This window comes from Tigriopus californicus, chromosome 6, assembly GCF_007210705.1.
Source record: "Tigriopus californicus strain San Diego chromosome 6, Tcal_SD_v2.1, whole genome shotgun sequence".
NCBI classification, from domain to species: domain Eukaryota; kingdom Metazoa; phylum Arthropoda; class Copepoda; order Harpacticoida; family Harpacticidae; genus Tigriopus; species Tigriopus californicus.
Genome location: NC_081445.1, coordinates 7,606,756 through 7,621,218, shown reverse-complemented (window position 1 = coordinate 7,621,218; position 14,463 = coordinate 7,606,756). Strand labels below are relative to the sequence as shown.

At 38.7% G+C, this 14,463-nt stretch overlaps 2 protein-coding genes and 1 long non-coding RNA gene across 3 annotated transcripts; 1 reads left to right on the top strand and 2 right to left on the bottom strand.

Moving 5' to 3' along the window:
• The first annotated feature begins 164 nt into the window (after positions 1-164).
• LOC131882518 (uncharacterized) lies at positions 165-6,448 on the top strand. Its single transcript, XM_059229675.1, has 6 exons — positions 165-312; positions 2,547-2,862; positions 2,923-3,095; positions 3,902-4,395; positions 4,468-4,696; positions 6,160-6,448. Exons 2-6 carry the CDS (start codon positions 2,575-2,577, stop codon positions 6,416-6,418), a joined length of 1,443 nt encoding a protein of 480 aa, XP_059085658.1. The 5' UTR covers positions 165-312; positions 2,547-2,574; the 3' UTR covers positions 6,419-6,448.
• On the bottom strand, positions 1,751-4,248 carry LOC131882521 (uncharacterized). The gene is made up of 3 exons (XR_009373493.1): positions 3,863-4,248; positions 3,173-3,297; positions 1,751-3,051 (listed from the first exon to the last, which is right to left on the bottom strand). It is a non-coding gene; the product is annotated as an uncharacterized LOC131882521 (long non-coding RNA).
• A 31-nt stretch (positions 6,449-6,479) lies between the features above and the next one.
• On the bottom strand, positions 6,480-11,256 carry LOC131882519 (heparan sulfate 2-O-sulfotransferase pipe-like). The gene is made up of 3 exons (XM_059229676.1): positions 11,032-11,256; positions 7,313-8,526; positions 6,480-6,749 (listed from the first exon to the last, which is right to left on the bottom strand). Exons 2-3 carry the CDS (start codon positions 8,066-8,068, stop codon positions 6,480-6,482), a joined length of 1,026 nt encoding a protein of 341 aa, XP_059085659.1. The 5' UTR covers positions 8,069-8,526; positions 11,032-11,256.
• Positions 11,257-14,463: the final 3,207 nt, after the last annotated feature.

Genomic DNA, 14,463 nt, shown 5'->3' with positions numbered 1-14,463 from the left:
GTCAATATTAAAATTGCAAATGTTTTCAACAGTGCATTCCGATCGTCATCAAAATACATATGCATTCCGCAGATTTTGGTTACTTATTGAACTTGCTTCTCACTTCCCCCAATTGGTAGGTTAGGCAAATCTGGAGCTGAACATTCCGCAATGGCAGAGCTAGATCGATGTTTTCAATGACACGACTGAGCGAAAGAAAGCTTCTTCGTCGTCAAATAGAGCGATTGTTGACGCAAGTGATGTGAAAGATCATGAAGTTTTTATCTCGGCTCTAGGGCTTATAACCCAACGGCGATCTTTGTCTTGTTTATGGTAAAAATCGATAAAAGGGTAGTTTTATTAAAAAAAAAAAAAGTTAGAGCAATGTTGACAGGAGAATTATATTAATTAATGGTGATGGTCAAAAAGCTCGATAACCATCCAAATCAATATCTTATTGTTGACCCCCATCAGTGATACCACTTCCAATGTTCCAAAAGTGTGCAGAGTGACCTCATGTGGCAATAGGAAAAGTCATTGAAAGCCAAGCATTGCATTTGCGGTATTCATTTAGGCTAGAGGGCAAGAAACTTTTGTCGAGATTTGCTTCTAATCACACGAAATTGGACCGAAGTTGAGTCTTAAAGCTCATCACTAGTTGCAGCAACTCTCGTCGAAATGGAACAAAATTGACGTCATTCGTTGGGATTGACCTCTAGAGCTGTGGATCGTTGACACGAACAACTTCGTTCCCTTACACAATCATTCCTCCGAAGCTTAAGCAATCGCTTTCTTTCTATTAAATCATTTTGAGTACGCCTTAAATTGGATCTTTCTAGGATGTATAAGCATTATTTTCCGACATAGCCAGAGCAAGATAGATATGTTTCGTGTCGTGTACAAAGATCTTAAATAAAAATTTCAAATGAAACTATATTTTTTTGCTATTCCCCGGGTAGAAGTAACGAAATTAAAAGCAACAAAATTGCCTACAATATTTCATTCCTGTTTTTTCGAAAATGGAACTGCAATCCGATTGCATCTCGAAATGGTGTATTTTTAACTACCCAAAAGTTGTCAGTGGATGGGTAGAAACAAATTTTCTCTGGGCCCTTTTGGCGTTTGCGGTATGTACTGAATATATCAGGGAAGGTACATAAGTTTAATATTTTCCAATGCTATTCTTTTATCTTGATTTTTTGTGTTATTATTGCAACCCCTCATCAATCTGTAAAAACTACTGATAAGGAAAATGTTGAAGTATGGCCAGGGTAAGGTAATAGTCCTCAAATATTAACCATTTAGGTTTTAACACCTTTCCATATTTCTACAAATCGATTACTCAATTTGGCCGAAGGAAACGACCTGTAATCCGTTTCTTTTATTGATGAAAACTCAAGTCCTGGTACTCGTAATTCCATATCAAAGTCATCACGGATTATGCCTCATGCTCTTTTGTAATACATGCGTGCAGCATGTCGATCCACAATATATGTACACGATCTCTAGTAGTATTCATGGCCTAAAGCGGTGGAATACATCTTGTGCTTTGTCATGACCTAAAGCTTGTTTAATAAACAGTTTTTTTTGCACTGAGAAAAACCTTCAACGTTTAATAACAGAACAAAAGTATAGTATAGAGACGGGTAAAGTCCCGGATCGAATTTCAGCTGTGTGAGCTAGTCAGGCTGCGCCACAATCGCGGCAAGAACTACCATGGTTTTACCACATCCAGTGCTTCCAAATCTTCATTGACAAAATTGTTCGCCATCTTAGTACGTCGTTTGACAATTATTTTCAGCCATTTAAGCCCAACATTCATTTGCTAAAGATGCAAGTGACAAAAGTATACAGAAAATACGAAAAAAATAATTGGTCCGAAAATTTTGTTATCAGTAAGAATTGTGGTGACATTTCCTTCATGCGCACAAGTATGAAATCCCAAAGCTTACACTTCTCTATTGCCATGTTCAATCGCTGTTTCTGATTCTCACCAATAGATGGAGGCAAAATGCGTCGAATCTGCTTGCAATACCAAAACTTTGAATTTAGATTCCAGCTCAAATACGCCCACCTTGAAGCTTTACAACGGTTATTTATTCATGTACTTGTTCGTAATTAAGAATGGTATTGATCAATTGGTAATTGCATTTTGATTTCGATGAGTTATTTGACTAGATGATGGACAATTTGCCAACATCTCATGGGAGCAAATAAAAGAACCTTTAGATTCCAATTTCTAAATTAAACCATCTTCTCCCCCCCAAAAAAAATCCAATAGGTTTTAGATACAAATATCTGTGTTCAAACCTCGTCGAGTCAGTCTGTTCCACAATATGCCGGAAGTTTGCTTCATGTCCCCTTTCCTTATTGAGTTAGTACACATTTACACCTGCACACTTTTCCAGACTTTCTTGTTTCTATCCAAGTTTCTTCAATGTTTGCGATAGTTGTGGCTCAAAACTTGCACCGAACAAGCAAAAACTTAACCGATGTGTCCTTTGTGTGGTATTACAAAGGTTCATTGACCTATGCATAACCTCAGAAATCCCATTGTTCCTCAATAGTTCAAGAGTGGCACAATCCTACTTCAAAATGGCTCTGAAGCGGAATTGGGTCCATTTTGTATCCGAGTCCGCTGGGTTCGATCTCATTTCTTCATTGTGGCAGATGAACCTGCTCCACGTCATCAATCAAATCTTCAACTCTTTGGATACTAGCTCGCTTCATAGTTGCAACCAGATCAGTGAAGAATGGTGCCAGATTCTGTCCCACGTGAAACTTCAGCGAGATAAACGGGTGCGGCACATGGCCGTCGAGAGCAATGTCAGTTCCATGTGCCTTCGGGACAATGCCATTGCACTGGGTTCTACCAGCGGGATGGTGAGCCGTCGAATTACTTGGGATCGACTGACCATTTTGAAAGACATCAATTGCTTTTAGGTGGTGGTTTTAGATCGACTAAAGATGGCGCCGCAGTTCAGCTTTCGGGCTCACAGCGATCCTATTACCAGTGTGTGTCTTTTGCCCAATGGAAACACGGTCACAGGTTCGGTTCGAGGCGTGGTGCGACTGTGGAAAAGCGAAACACTGCTGAAATCTTGGCCATGTCATAAGTATGATTTGCAAATTTGTTTCTTTTGGCACTCTCTTATACTGTAGTATAATTTATACAAAATCAGTTGGTACATACGCATGTGCAGTAGAAAGTTGCCTTCGTATCCTTATACCGTTAGTATGATGGTATCTTTTTAAAAGGGCAAACGATGAAATCTTGATAAAACCCGACATGCAGATTCATTTTAGCAGAGAGGGTTCCTGTTTGATAAGAGCAAGTAATAATCAGTCCTTGGTACATGGCAACTCATCCATACGGGTTCAGGCTACATTTTATTTCTAGAGCTCGGTTAACTCCGTTCAGCACCTTTAATGGTTATTGTAGATCACTTTTGCTATGTTTTTGTAATAAAAAATGAGAAACATACGACTGAGATCAAACCTTTCACGTCACACTGTATTGTGAATAGCAGTTAAATCTCCACCGAGCATTATCCAATCAGTAACGATATTTTTTGGTACAAAAATAAATCAAATTGGTTGGCACGTCATTAGCTTTATAAAACTTGCCAACCAATCAGACATGGCATAAAGTTGGACCTGTCAAATTTTCCTGCGAAAAGCTCTATACACTATTGACAACCAAGTGTCAAAGAGGTGAATCATTTGTTTGGTGGAAATACCCTATATCAGCCATGTTCGAACTCCTTAGTAAACAACAACAACAACAACAAGTGCTACTAACCACTCAAAACTGTTGCTTTCCATTGAAATGACAAAGGAGCTTATTATTGAAAAAATAAGGTATATTTCTAAATCTCCTTACCCTTCACAAAACTCATCAAACTCATGCTCCATTTTTCAGCGATTGGGTCCAAGATATTAAGTTGAGCTCGAGTAATGAGATCTTGACGTGTTCTTTGGATGGGACCCTGACCCTCATCAGCAATTGGTCTTCAAGGTCTTCAGCGGTCGTTCGAAAGGCCAAGCTGCCCGGCCAGGGTGAGCAGCTGATTTGCTTGCGAGCCTTCGACAAGCAATACCAGTTTTTGGTGGGGGGCTTGAACGGCCTTTGGTTAGTTCGGCGACGACCTCGCCAACAAACCACTCTGTTCAGCCTGCCCATGGCTGATTGTATTGCCTGCGATGTGGATCCCCCCGGTCAACTCATTTTGGCTGTGGGATACAGGAGTCAAAATTGCCTCGTTTTCTCCGCTGGATCTCTGGATCAATTAGCTTCGGTCCAATCGCAAAGCATCATCATTTCCATTGCCTTGGCAAGCTCGTCTCTTTTCCTGGCCCAGGCCAATGGTTCAGTTCAAAGATGGTTGTGCCCTTCGTTGGACAATTTTGGCTCAGGTGGGAGTGGTTTAACGAGGCTTGAAAATGAGCTCTCCAAAAGCAGTTTGTTGAAATATGATTCCATTTCAGGTCCCACTCTGTTAGATGCTTTCAATTTGAGCGATCAGATATCTTCGGTGGGGATGATCGCTCAAGACGATTACTCTTGCTTCATTGCCCATTCAACGGTGCAATTTTTCAACGGACAAATTTCCACAGAATCCCACCAACTCTCTCAAATCGACTTTGGAGACGGGGTTCGTCCAACTTGTTCCTCTATGAACATGGAAATCACATCAAACGAGAAAAAAATCCGCAGGTAAGATGATCATCAGGGATGTTCAAATTTTGCAAATTCATTTTTTCGACTTTTTTCGATTTCTTTTTCTGTTTACTTGCGTTCATTAATTTTTTTACATTTCATCTTTCGACTCAATAAATGGCCATATATTTTTTTCTCCGTTGCCAATTTCACTTCCTTTCCTTCTAATCGTTCAATATGATTTCTATATAATAATAATAATAATAGTATCTTTATTGCGACTCTTGGTCATGTGATGGCGTAAAATATAAAGGAAAGATGGTGTATAAACATTACTGTAAAATGTGTAAAAGAAACATGTTAAAAATGGCAAAAGCAATATGATTTCGCTCTTGTACGTATAATCTTTTGAAATTACATCTTTTCAGCTTTCGAAATGCAATTGTTTCAGTACATGCCCAAAATATCAAGTACAAGACCTGTTAGCTCAAGCTCAAGCATGAACCCATTGTCACGTTCTGTAACTAAATCATTCAAAATTCAAGCTACAGTACGCGTACTGAATTTTTGGACTCAATCCAAATGAGGGCTATAGCTGATCCTTTAGTTCCAACCAAGTCATATTCATAGATTTTTAAGTACAAGTGGTTGTCTACAAACAAGTCAAGCATTGAAAGTTACACGAAAAACATCAACATTAAAAGAGAAAGTGAAAATGGCTGACCCCATGAATCATCCTGCTTGCTGAATCCAAATGAAAGCACCCAAAATGGGATCATCAAAATGAATACAAAAAGGTACAAGACGTATCCCACCAATTTTAGCTTTTAAACATTAAAAGTCAACGTCAAGGGCCTTGGGTCAACATTGCTGTCCCAATAATTTCAAAGAAAGCTTTGATTTAGAGATTGGTGAAGTTTAACAATATCGAGAGTTAGGCTTTATAAAATAAGATTTTCTGAAATATATAAAGCTGGAATTAAAATGTCACAAGAAAATAAATGTTAGAGCCCAGTGATCCAATGCTCCACAATGAAAATGAGTAAATGATTAAGAATAGGACCATACAAAAATTAGGAGTTAAAACGTGGAATGAGGCACAGAGTTGCGGTCTGTGGTAAAAGCATCAATATATTTACAGTCCACAAAGGAATCTCCCGATCATTGGACTTTGAACCATTAAAATTCTGCCGTTATGTTTAGAAAGTGAATCATTGGATAGCCACTATATATTGGTGGATTTTCAAAGTTTTAACGCACACGTTAATAGAAGAGCTATAACCTTTCATTTCAATATTACTGGGGATTACATTCCCTGTAGTTGTTTGAAAGGCCAGTGCATCCCCCCCACCCCCCCCACCCCAAAAAAAAAATCATCATCAGTGTTGCTCACATCAGTATTTTGGTGCAAAAATGCCAGACTCTTACATTTGGTCCAGTGAGTCCCTTATAAGTAGGTCTCTGTCTGGTTTTCTAATACTGAGTTCTCAAACTTCGTTTTCTTCTTTTTCTTTTTCTAGGATTTGTCAATGCGGTTTCGATTTGTCCGACATGGATCAAACCTTCCACGTGTTCCTCGGCTGTCCGTTGTTTTCGGTCCAAAGACGCGGTCTCATGAAACGAGTCTCGAACATTTTGCGGGGCTTTGCCACAAGATCCATGGGCGAGCAAATACAGGTTCTTCTGTACGGATCCGAAACTTTAGATATCGAACAGAGTGCCAAACTACAAGCTGAGGTCCAAGCTTTTGCTCACATGGTCAATGAACAAGTGCCTTGAATGCGTAAATAAAATGTTTATTTAGAGGTGTTCTGGTTTGGAAGCACACATTGGCTCAAATTTAAGGATGAGCGAGATACTGTTGGTATAAGCGTTGTCGGCAGAAGTGGAAAAAGTCGATTTCCAAAGGCATTTTGGCAGCCAGCCAATGCCGAATTGCGGTAGATACTTTGGGTTTGTAGATGTTTTTGTTCACATGTTTGATGTCCGGGTTATCTTGGGCCACTTTTCTGGCTTGAGCGAAAAAGCGAGGAATGTATTGCTCCAGGACCTCCAAAGAGATTTCCCAATCTTCCAGGACTCCCACCACGGCGAAATATTTTTCCACATTCTGAAACAAGATTTATGTAGATGCATCGTGGAGCATTGCAAACATTCGTAAAGAGAGAGATTCGGTGAACATGATTATTTCGTATCGAGGACCATCCAAGCCAGTTTTCTTAATATAAAATCTTACGAAACCAAGTCAATTTGATCATTGAAGAGCCTCAATGTCTAAAGTCAAATTCTACATTAGAGCACTAATTCATTTTGGATGAACGTAATGAGCTCCACATAAAATAGTTTAAGTACGCGACATCAAATATTTTTGGAGGTTCAAAATCGCGGGTTTTTTAGCTGCGCTATTGATTTATTTGATTCTGCAATTCAGATTCAACAAAATGCATTCCTCGATTTTAACAGCTACTTCATAAGTCTGACGAATATTTACGCTAAAAAGCATTATCAGCTATTTGACCCGTTTCGCTCGCTGGATCTAAGATTTTCTTGAGTCCATCATCCGTAACGATTCATTATTATTGTTGAGGCCTTATCTCAGTACTCCCATCCCATAAGAACCATTTGAAAGTCAGATCGATCTCTTATTTCCCTAAACACACTATACCCACCCACCTCTTTGGCTCTACGGTGCAGCTCTGGTTGTTCCCACTGATTGCAAATCCGATCATGCCCGCAGAAAAAGGACATTTGACTGACATGGGACATGGCGTGTGCCCCGGAGTGAAGGAGCATACCTTTTTCAAAAATGCAACCTCGCCGGTTCATTTTGAGACAATCCTCTAATGAAGTCTTCAACTCCCGAATGGAGAGTGACATCCTGAGTGAGGTTTGGTTGAACTTGTCATGCTCGATCTGATACCAAGGAGCCCGGACGTAGTAGTACCAAGATATCACCCGTTCTACCGGGTGGCGAACAAAGTTCATGTAAATGGGCGGGGATTCGTTAAACTCGGAAAAGTTCAAGAAGTTCTGATGCTTCAGAAACGCGAATGATTTGCCTTTGTTTTGGGTCTTCATTAGAGAATCCACAGTCAACTGTCTCATGGGTGCATCTGGTAAGAACACAGTTTCGGAGTCTTTCGAATATTCGGGCATATTATCCAACGACGTGAATGCGTCGAAATCATTGGCTGCTCGCAAATATCCGATCAAGTTCATGATGGTCTGACTTCCCACTTTGGGCACACGATTGAATATGAGCATGTCCGGATTGCCCCGACCCGTGATGTTAAGTTCATGTCCCACACGCGAGAGGGCTTGTCTGACAGTGACCGCTTGACTATAATAATACGCACAGAATGCCAAACACGTGGCACTTATAATGTTGGTTAACTTCAATCGATTTGTTTTATTCACTTCCAGCATCATTATTATTGTTTTAGAGGGATCATGGGAACAACACTATTTGAAGTCAGGAGATGTGGAAAATGCTTAGTACAAGCGTTCTGTATTTCAAGCATTTCAAAGGTAAGCAACAGAAAAAAAACGGTAACTGGTGCGCCCTCTGTCGGGCGAAATAGAACGGAGAGTCTCCTTTTCTACTTGGTTTGATAGAAGATGATCTTCCTCAAAACATGGGGTTGCTCAAAATGTGGAATTTAACAGGCAAATCTCTCATTGCGATGAGAGATGTAACAATTTAGGCTCAGAAGTTGGGTTGAAAAATTGGACAGTTTTTAGATCATCACGTTTACACATCAATGCTTCAAAGTGTTTCGCTATAGAACTCAGAGCAAGGAAAAGTCCCCCGTAGGCAAGTGTTTGCATTGAAAACAAAAATGCTCATCACTTAGTACGACATCTGAAAACCATTGAAAATTTTCTTTCTGAAAGAAAAAAAACATTCCATCGGCTACATTTAACATTTCAAGGAAACTTTTGGTCAATGGCGTGTCTCAACTCAAATGGATATGTCGGCATACATTAATAAATATCAGGACTTCTCTAAAAATGATATTATGACCGTTGGATTGAGGTTCGACTCAATTATTGCAACGAAACAAACTTGTTCCAAAGGAACAAGTATTCAATCCAAACACCTGTTAAAAACATTTGTCAGCACAATCATAAAAAAACCCTATTCAAAGACAGAAATTGGATGAAAAGGCGGAGCTTCAAATTCTGATCTCTCAACAACCTTCATTCACCGCTTTCTTCAAGAGCTTCCATGTATGCAGGCACACCCGGGTAGTTCAGGCTGATTCTTGCGCGAAAAATGTCGAATCGTTTGAGTGCACTTCTTGAAATTAAGAAACTAAAGGGCAGAACTTCATTTCTTGGTGACAAGCTCCTTGGTTGCTAATGAAAAAAAACTTAAAATTTAAATCCACATTCTTAGTCTGTTTCTCGGGTAATGGCTCTCTAGGGGTTGACAGGGGGGGAAAGTCACTAGTAACATTATTTGCTTGAATGTTTCAGAAGGCTATTGAAATCGGAGAATTTCGGTTTTCTTCGTCTATAACTTCCCAGCACTGGGCACCTTTTTCGCTCACTTGAATGTCCGCCATTGCTTGTTGATTAGATTTGGAGTTGGAGACCTATCAATCCTGAACTCCTAACACATGAGACACAATCAGAAAATGACTCAAAATTGGCTTTCAATGATTGAGCTATTTCAGATTTGGCAGTGCTGACTAAGAGTGACAAGTTCAAATATTAATTCAACAAACAATGGCAGACATTCGAGTGGAAAAGAACACGTGGCCGGTAAGGTGTCTATAGGAAAAAATAACCTCTTGATATTAGTGGCGTTCAGAAACATTCAAGAACATTTTGTTAAGCGACTGTCCCAGCATCACCCTCTAGAGAGCTACCATCAGTTAAACATATTTCTAGCACGGTTTTTTTCTTCAGATTTTAAGTGTTATTTTGAATGAATAAGTATTGGCTGGCTATAACAGACCCCTTGGCAAGCTAGGCCACGGGCATTAAAGAACATAGCATCGTAAAATTTAAGAACTTGAGGAAATCTTGGATTCAAATTTTGAAGTTTTTATTTGTTTATGAACAGCCAAGCAACTCGTGACCAACAAATGAAATTGTTCCCCTCACTTCAAAAAGAGCACTCATATGTTTCGGCATTTTTAGCAAAAAAATACAACCTGTACGAGGAACTGCACAATCTGAAACTAGATTCCTTTGTATCAGAATTGTTTCCAAATGATGAAAAGAGTTCTCGAAGGTTTGTGGGTTTTTCCCCGATGGAGGTTTAGTTCTCTTATGTGTGTTTCTGACGTTGGACCTGTCCACGGACTTCTAGAAATATGGACTGCGAACGAGCTTCCCGGCAAATCGGCCTGCTCTTGGTCAAAGCCACTCTGAGCCACTCTTTGAATTAAAGTAATAAAATAAGAAACGTAGATCTCTTCAATTAACAGTAGGTCAATTTCATATTATTTACATGCAAAGTCGATCGTTTCAAAGTTATGCTATCAAAAGCTTATGTAGCTGACCAAGGGCAGGCCGAAAATTCAAATTTTATGTAGTGTTTACTACATAACTTTGAACATGTCTCCTGAGTTCCCTAAGCATAGATTTGGGCTCAAACTTGGCTGAGTTCATCTATTCAACAAGACCTTGTGGTCATATGAAGTGCTTATTTGGAATAAGATGAGCGGTTTAGAGATAGGATATTTTTGCTTCCGTTTGCAGTCCATATCTCTAGAAGTCCGTGACCTGTCGAAGGACAAAGAAACGTTTCAAAGGGCGAGAAGGACTCTGTGACACCAAAAAGATCTATTGATCATCTAAAATGTGCTTTGCCATGACAACAAAATGCGTTTCAAATAGATTCAAATGTCATAAGAACACATGAATGTGAATGTGGTTACAGGTCTAGGCACAGAAATGAAACTTCAACCGAGCAACTTTTGAACACATCTTGATAGTTCGACAGCAATGGCTTCCTTTAATTTGAGAAGCACGAGACTAATTATTACACACACAATACGGCCTAGCTGGGACTCGAAAAATCTCAGACTAGCATTTTGCATCTATACCTCTTGTCCAGATTAGGCAAATGAATTATTATTCTCTTAATTTGTACAAATACACAACATGAATAGGCTAGCACCACTTTGGAAACAATACAAGAATTAACTAAAGCAAGGACTATTGTATTGTTGCATTGTATACTGTAGATGCAAAATTGAATTCCATGCCGATGCAGTGGGTTGTATCTAATACTGCCACTAATAATATGTCACAAGTTGGGTTCATAATTGAGAAGTTAAAAAGTTCATTACAAGTAGACTCTGCGTTGGCATCTTTGAAACTCGGTCTTCCTTCAAAGCCAAAAAGTATGGGAGAATAGCACATGATACATTACGTACGGAGAGGCTGGGTTCCATTCCTTCAATTTGTCCTCTCTTTTCAAAACTTCTTAATTTCCACTTAACTCAACAAAGTAACAGGCGCTTATTTACAAAACTTGGAATGTTCAAATTTCGTTTGGCCCTTCCATTACCAGTTCAGGAACAAGCGAACTAACAAGTGTTATCTTGATTTGAAACGCGACTGTCTCAACAAAAATACGATAGTTACACTAGTTTATGAATGACTAGTTTTTCGTCATTTTTCGCCGAAGACATTCCCCCCCCCAAAAAAGCTTTAAAGACTTTCCTAAATAAAACGCTCAGCACATTAGATTTTTGAATATATCAACTGGCCAACTGGTCTTGTTGATGTGTGAAAACTACGTGATTTCGTAAGTTAACATTTTGCCTGTTTAAAAACCAAGTGATTTGTAGTAGTTTCAATTACGACCAAATCAATACTAATTAATCATGGTGTTTTAAATTGGGAATACATCAACAACCTCGAACCCAAAATGGGACATTCCAGTATATATGATAGATATGTTATCAAATCTTAATCCAATGAGACACAAACTCGCAATAAAGGTTTTAGAGAGAATTGCCATCATAAACAGAGGTAAGGTGGTACACCAAATGGCGCTTTATTTTTTGGTTAATTATTGTTAAACTGAGACATAAAAGCAAATATAATAGTCCATCCCTTAAGTCAGATTTTTTTTTTTAATTTCAATCCCTCTGTGGCATGCGTTTTAATGAAAATCAAAATTATTAATTCGACGTTCAAAAATAAGAACTTTATTAGAGCCGTTACAATCAATCTAAAGTATCCTTTGAACCGGAGTGAGGTCGCAATTTGCGGAGTCTGTTGTGTTGAATGAAATTGGAAGCTGTCTTTATCATGGCAGTTGCGTGAAAAACATTTGCTCTCTCTCACTCTCGTCGACTGAGGTGCAATTCAATGCTGATCCAGGGAAGTAATAATCCTCTATGGTGACATCATATCAGCTGGTCCGCCTCAACTCCACGTCAAATATCCTCGCGTTTGAGACTTCACAGGCAGTAGAAGATACGTGAGATCCATCGCTACATACAACGAGAACAATTTACGAAAACAACATGAACATCCAAGTGTCCATATTTGTGGCATTGATTGGAATGGTCTTCATTTGGGGGCAAATGCATTTGGCCAACGCGGAATGTGACCTAGCTGCTAGCAAGTGTCCTTGTCCCAAGATCTACAAACCCATCTGTGCTTCCAACGACGAGACCTACAATAATGAATGCATTTTTGAATGCTTCAAGAAAGAGTGTCCCCAGGGTGAATATGATGAGCATGGCATTTCTATACTTGCACTATTGATTACATTTACTTCACTGTGACTTACGAAATGTATGCAAGATCGCTAGACGTTTTTTCGTACAAGGTTCAATGAGTCACTACAAAATACACTTGGGATATCCAATGTAAATCTCATTTGGAAGATAAACAAGGCCTGACTTAATGTACTTGTGACATTGATCGCGTTAAGTGCCATTCATAGATGGGCGTCACCCCTTTAATCGTTTATTCACGGAGCCACACTTGTTGATCAGTAGGCTCCGACAAAATATGTTGGATTTTTGGCCCAAATATGTGACATTTGGTATGTTAACAAAAAACGTTTCGGTTTGTTGCCCTTAAAAATTAGGGCTGGCCAAACCTTCCAGATGAATATGGTCTTTATTGACAACAAATTTGAATAAAAAATCAAGCAAATGAACACAAAAATTTGCGAATAGACTTTCCAAAACATAGGCAACAACACGTTTGAGGGGGGAATCATTTGCCTTCCAAATAATAGATATATATACAAATAAAAGTCCATAAAAATGACATATTCGGGCCGAAAATCCAACATATTTTGTCTGAGCCTANTTTGCGAATAGACTTACCAAAACATAGGCAACAACACGTTTGAGGGGGGAATCAGTAAGCATCGGTAATTAAACCTGCTATCCCTAAGAAGCAGATTCTTGACATGTCCATGCTGGCTCCTGATTAGTAGACCTTAGAAAAGAGTTGCCTTTTTTGTTAGTTGGGAAAAAATGAAAAAAATATACGAAAAAGCTGAAAGAATACAAAAAAATACAGATGAGAAAAAGTCAAGAAAACACGAAAAAAAAGTTGGGAAATATCTTAAAAAGGCGATGAATTGCAAAAACGTTGCTGCCATGGCCAAAAGGTCATTGTTAGTCTTGTTTATTGCCTTTTTCTGTTGCCAAATTCTAAGAAAGCAATTGTATATACTGAGTGATCTATTGAGCTTCTTCATCTTATTGACAAAAAAAATTAAGTCTTTTTTTTATTATAATGCTTGATATTACGATACTTTTGAAGTGATTTCGATGTTATGGTAAGGCGTGTAATCGATTCTTTTCGAGAGTCTAGGGCTATCGATTAGGGTACTTTTGCTCTCTTAATGGTTAGATTTGTGTCCTATTTGATCCACAACTCAGTAAAGTTCTTGTTCTCAGAAGTCATCTTTCTCTTTTTTACGTATCACCTCATCAAAAAAGGTCAAAAATATAGAAAGTGTCAATAATATCTTTTGGGGCCCCATAATCCCAAAATATGTGAAAAGTATTTTTTATTTAAAAACATTTTTGGTCTAATTCTATTGATCAGTGAAACCTTGAGCAGCACTAATTGGCACTCTGATAAATGGTAGAAATTAAACCTTTGTACTTCCTTTCACAAACGAAATCTAGAAGGGGTGTTTCAGGTAGCGAAATGTTTTGCCATTGAACATGTATTTCAATACTCCTAAAATCGCGATTTATGGCATGATACTGACTCCAGATAAATAAGATTTCGGGGAGTCGAGATATCAAAAACAATTTTGTGTTTGGGAGAAATTCAATCTAACTAATCACGTTCGATATTCGACGTTCTTGTTGGCTGCTAGTGTTTGAATAATGTTTGTTTAATATTGAGGACCAATGAAGCAAATTCCAAAACAAAGTGGTCAATGAATATAAGCTTCAACGAAAACGCGAGTAATTTTTTTGATTTACGAAGCCAACGGCAAAATTCGATGCAAAGATGCACAGATTAGATGCGAATTGTTTTAGAATGATTACAAAACCACCAATTGCACGGTTCAAAACAGATCAACAATTCCTCATTCAGTTCTGATCACACCGGAAGATTTGATTTGAATTGAGCAGGATCAAAAGCATACATTATATCAAATTGGCTGCAGCCTGTTTTAAGGACCGATGGCTCATCTGTGGTTGTTGGTGTTGTTATTATTGCTAATAATAATGCTTTAGGACTCGTGTTAATCTAGGGGTGTAAGACAATTACTATGATAGGATTAGTGAGATTCCCATGCCATCTCATTAACTGAATGAATTCTTGTAGTGGGCTACCCTTTGACTAGTGATGGATCAATCCAGGATATTGAT

Bases quoted from the DNA above. Each gene is read 5' to 3' on its own strand.
- LOC131882519 (XM_059229676.1), bottom strand. From the start codon at position 8,068: ATGATGCTGGAAGTGAATAAAACAAATCGATTGAAGTTAACCAACATT. The intron at 6,750-7,312 runs GTGGGTGGGTAT...ATCTTGTTTCAG, and splicing joins TGCACCGTAGAGCCAAAGAG to AATGTGGAAAAATATTTCGC.
- LOC131882518 (XM_059229675.1), top strand. From the start codon at position 2,575: ATGGCTCTGAAGCGGAATTGGGTCCATTTTGTATCCGAGTCCGCTGGG. The intron at 3,096-3,901 runs GTATGATTTGCA...TCCATTTTTCAG, and splicing joins AAATCTTGGCCATGTCATAA to CGATTGGGTCCAAGATATTA. The intron at 4,697-6,159 runs GTAAGATGATCA...TTCTTTTTCTAG, and splicing joins AACGAGAAAAAAATCCGCAG to GATTTGTCAATGCGGTTTCG.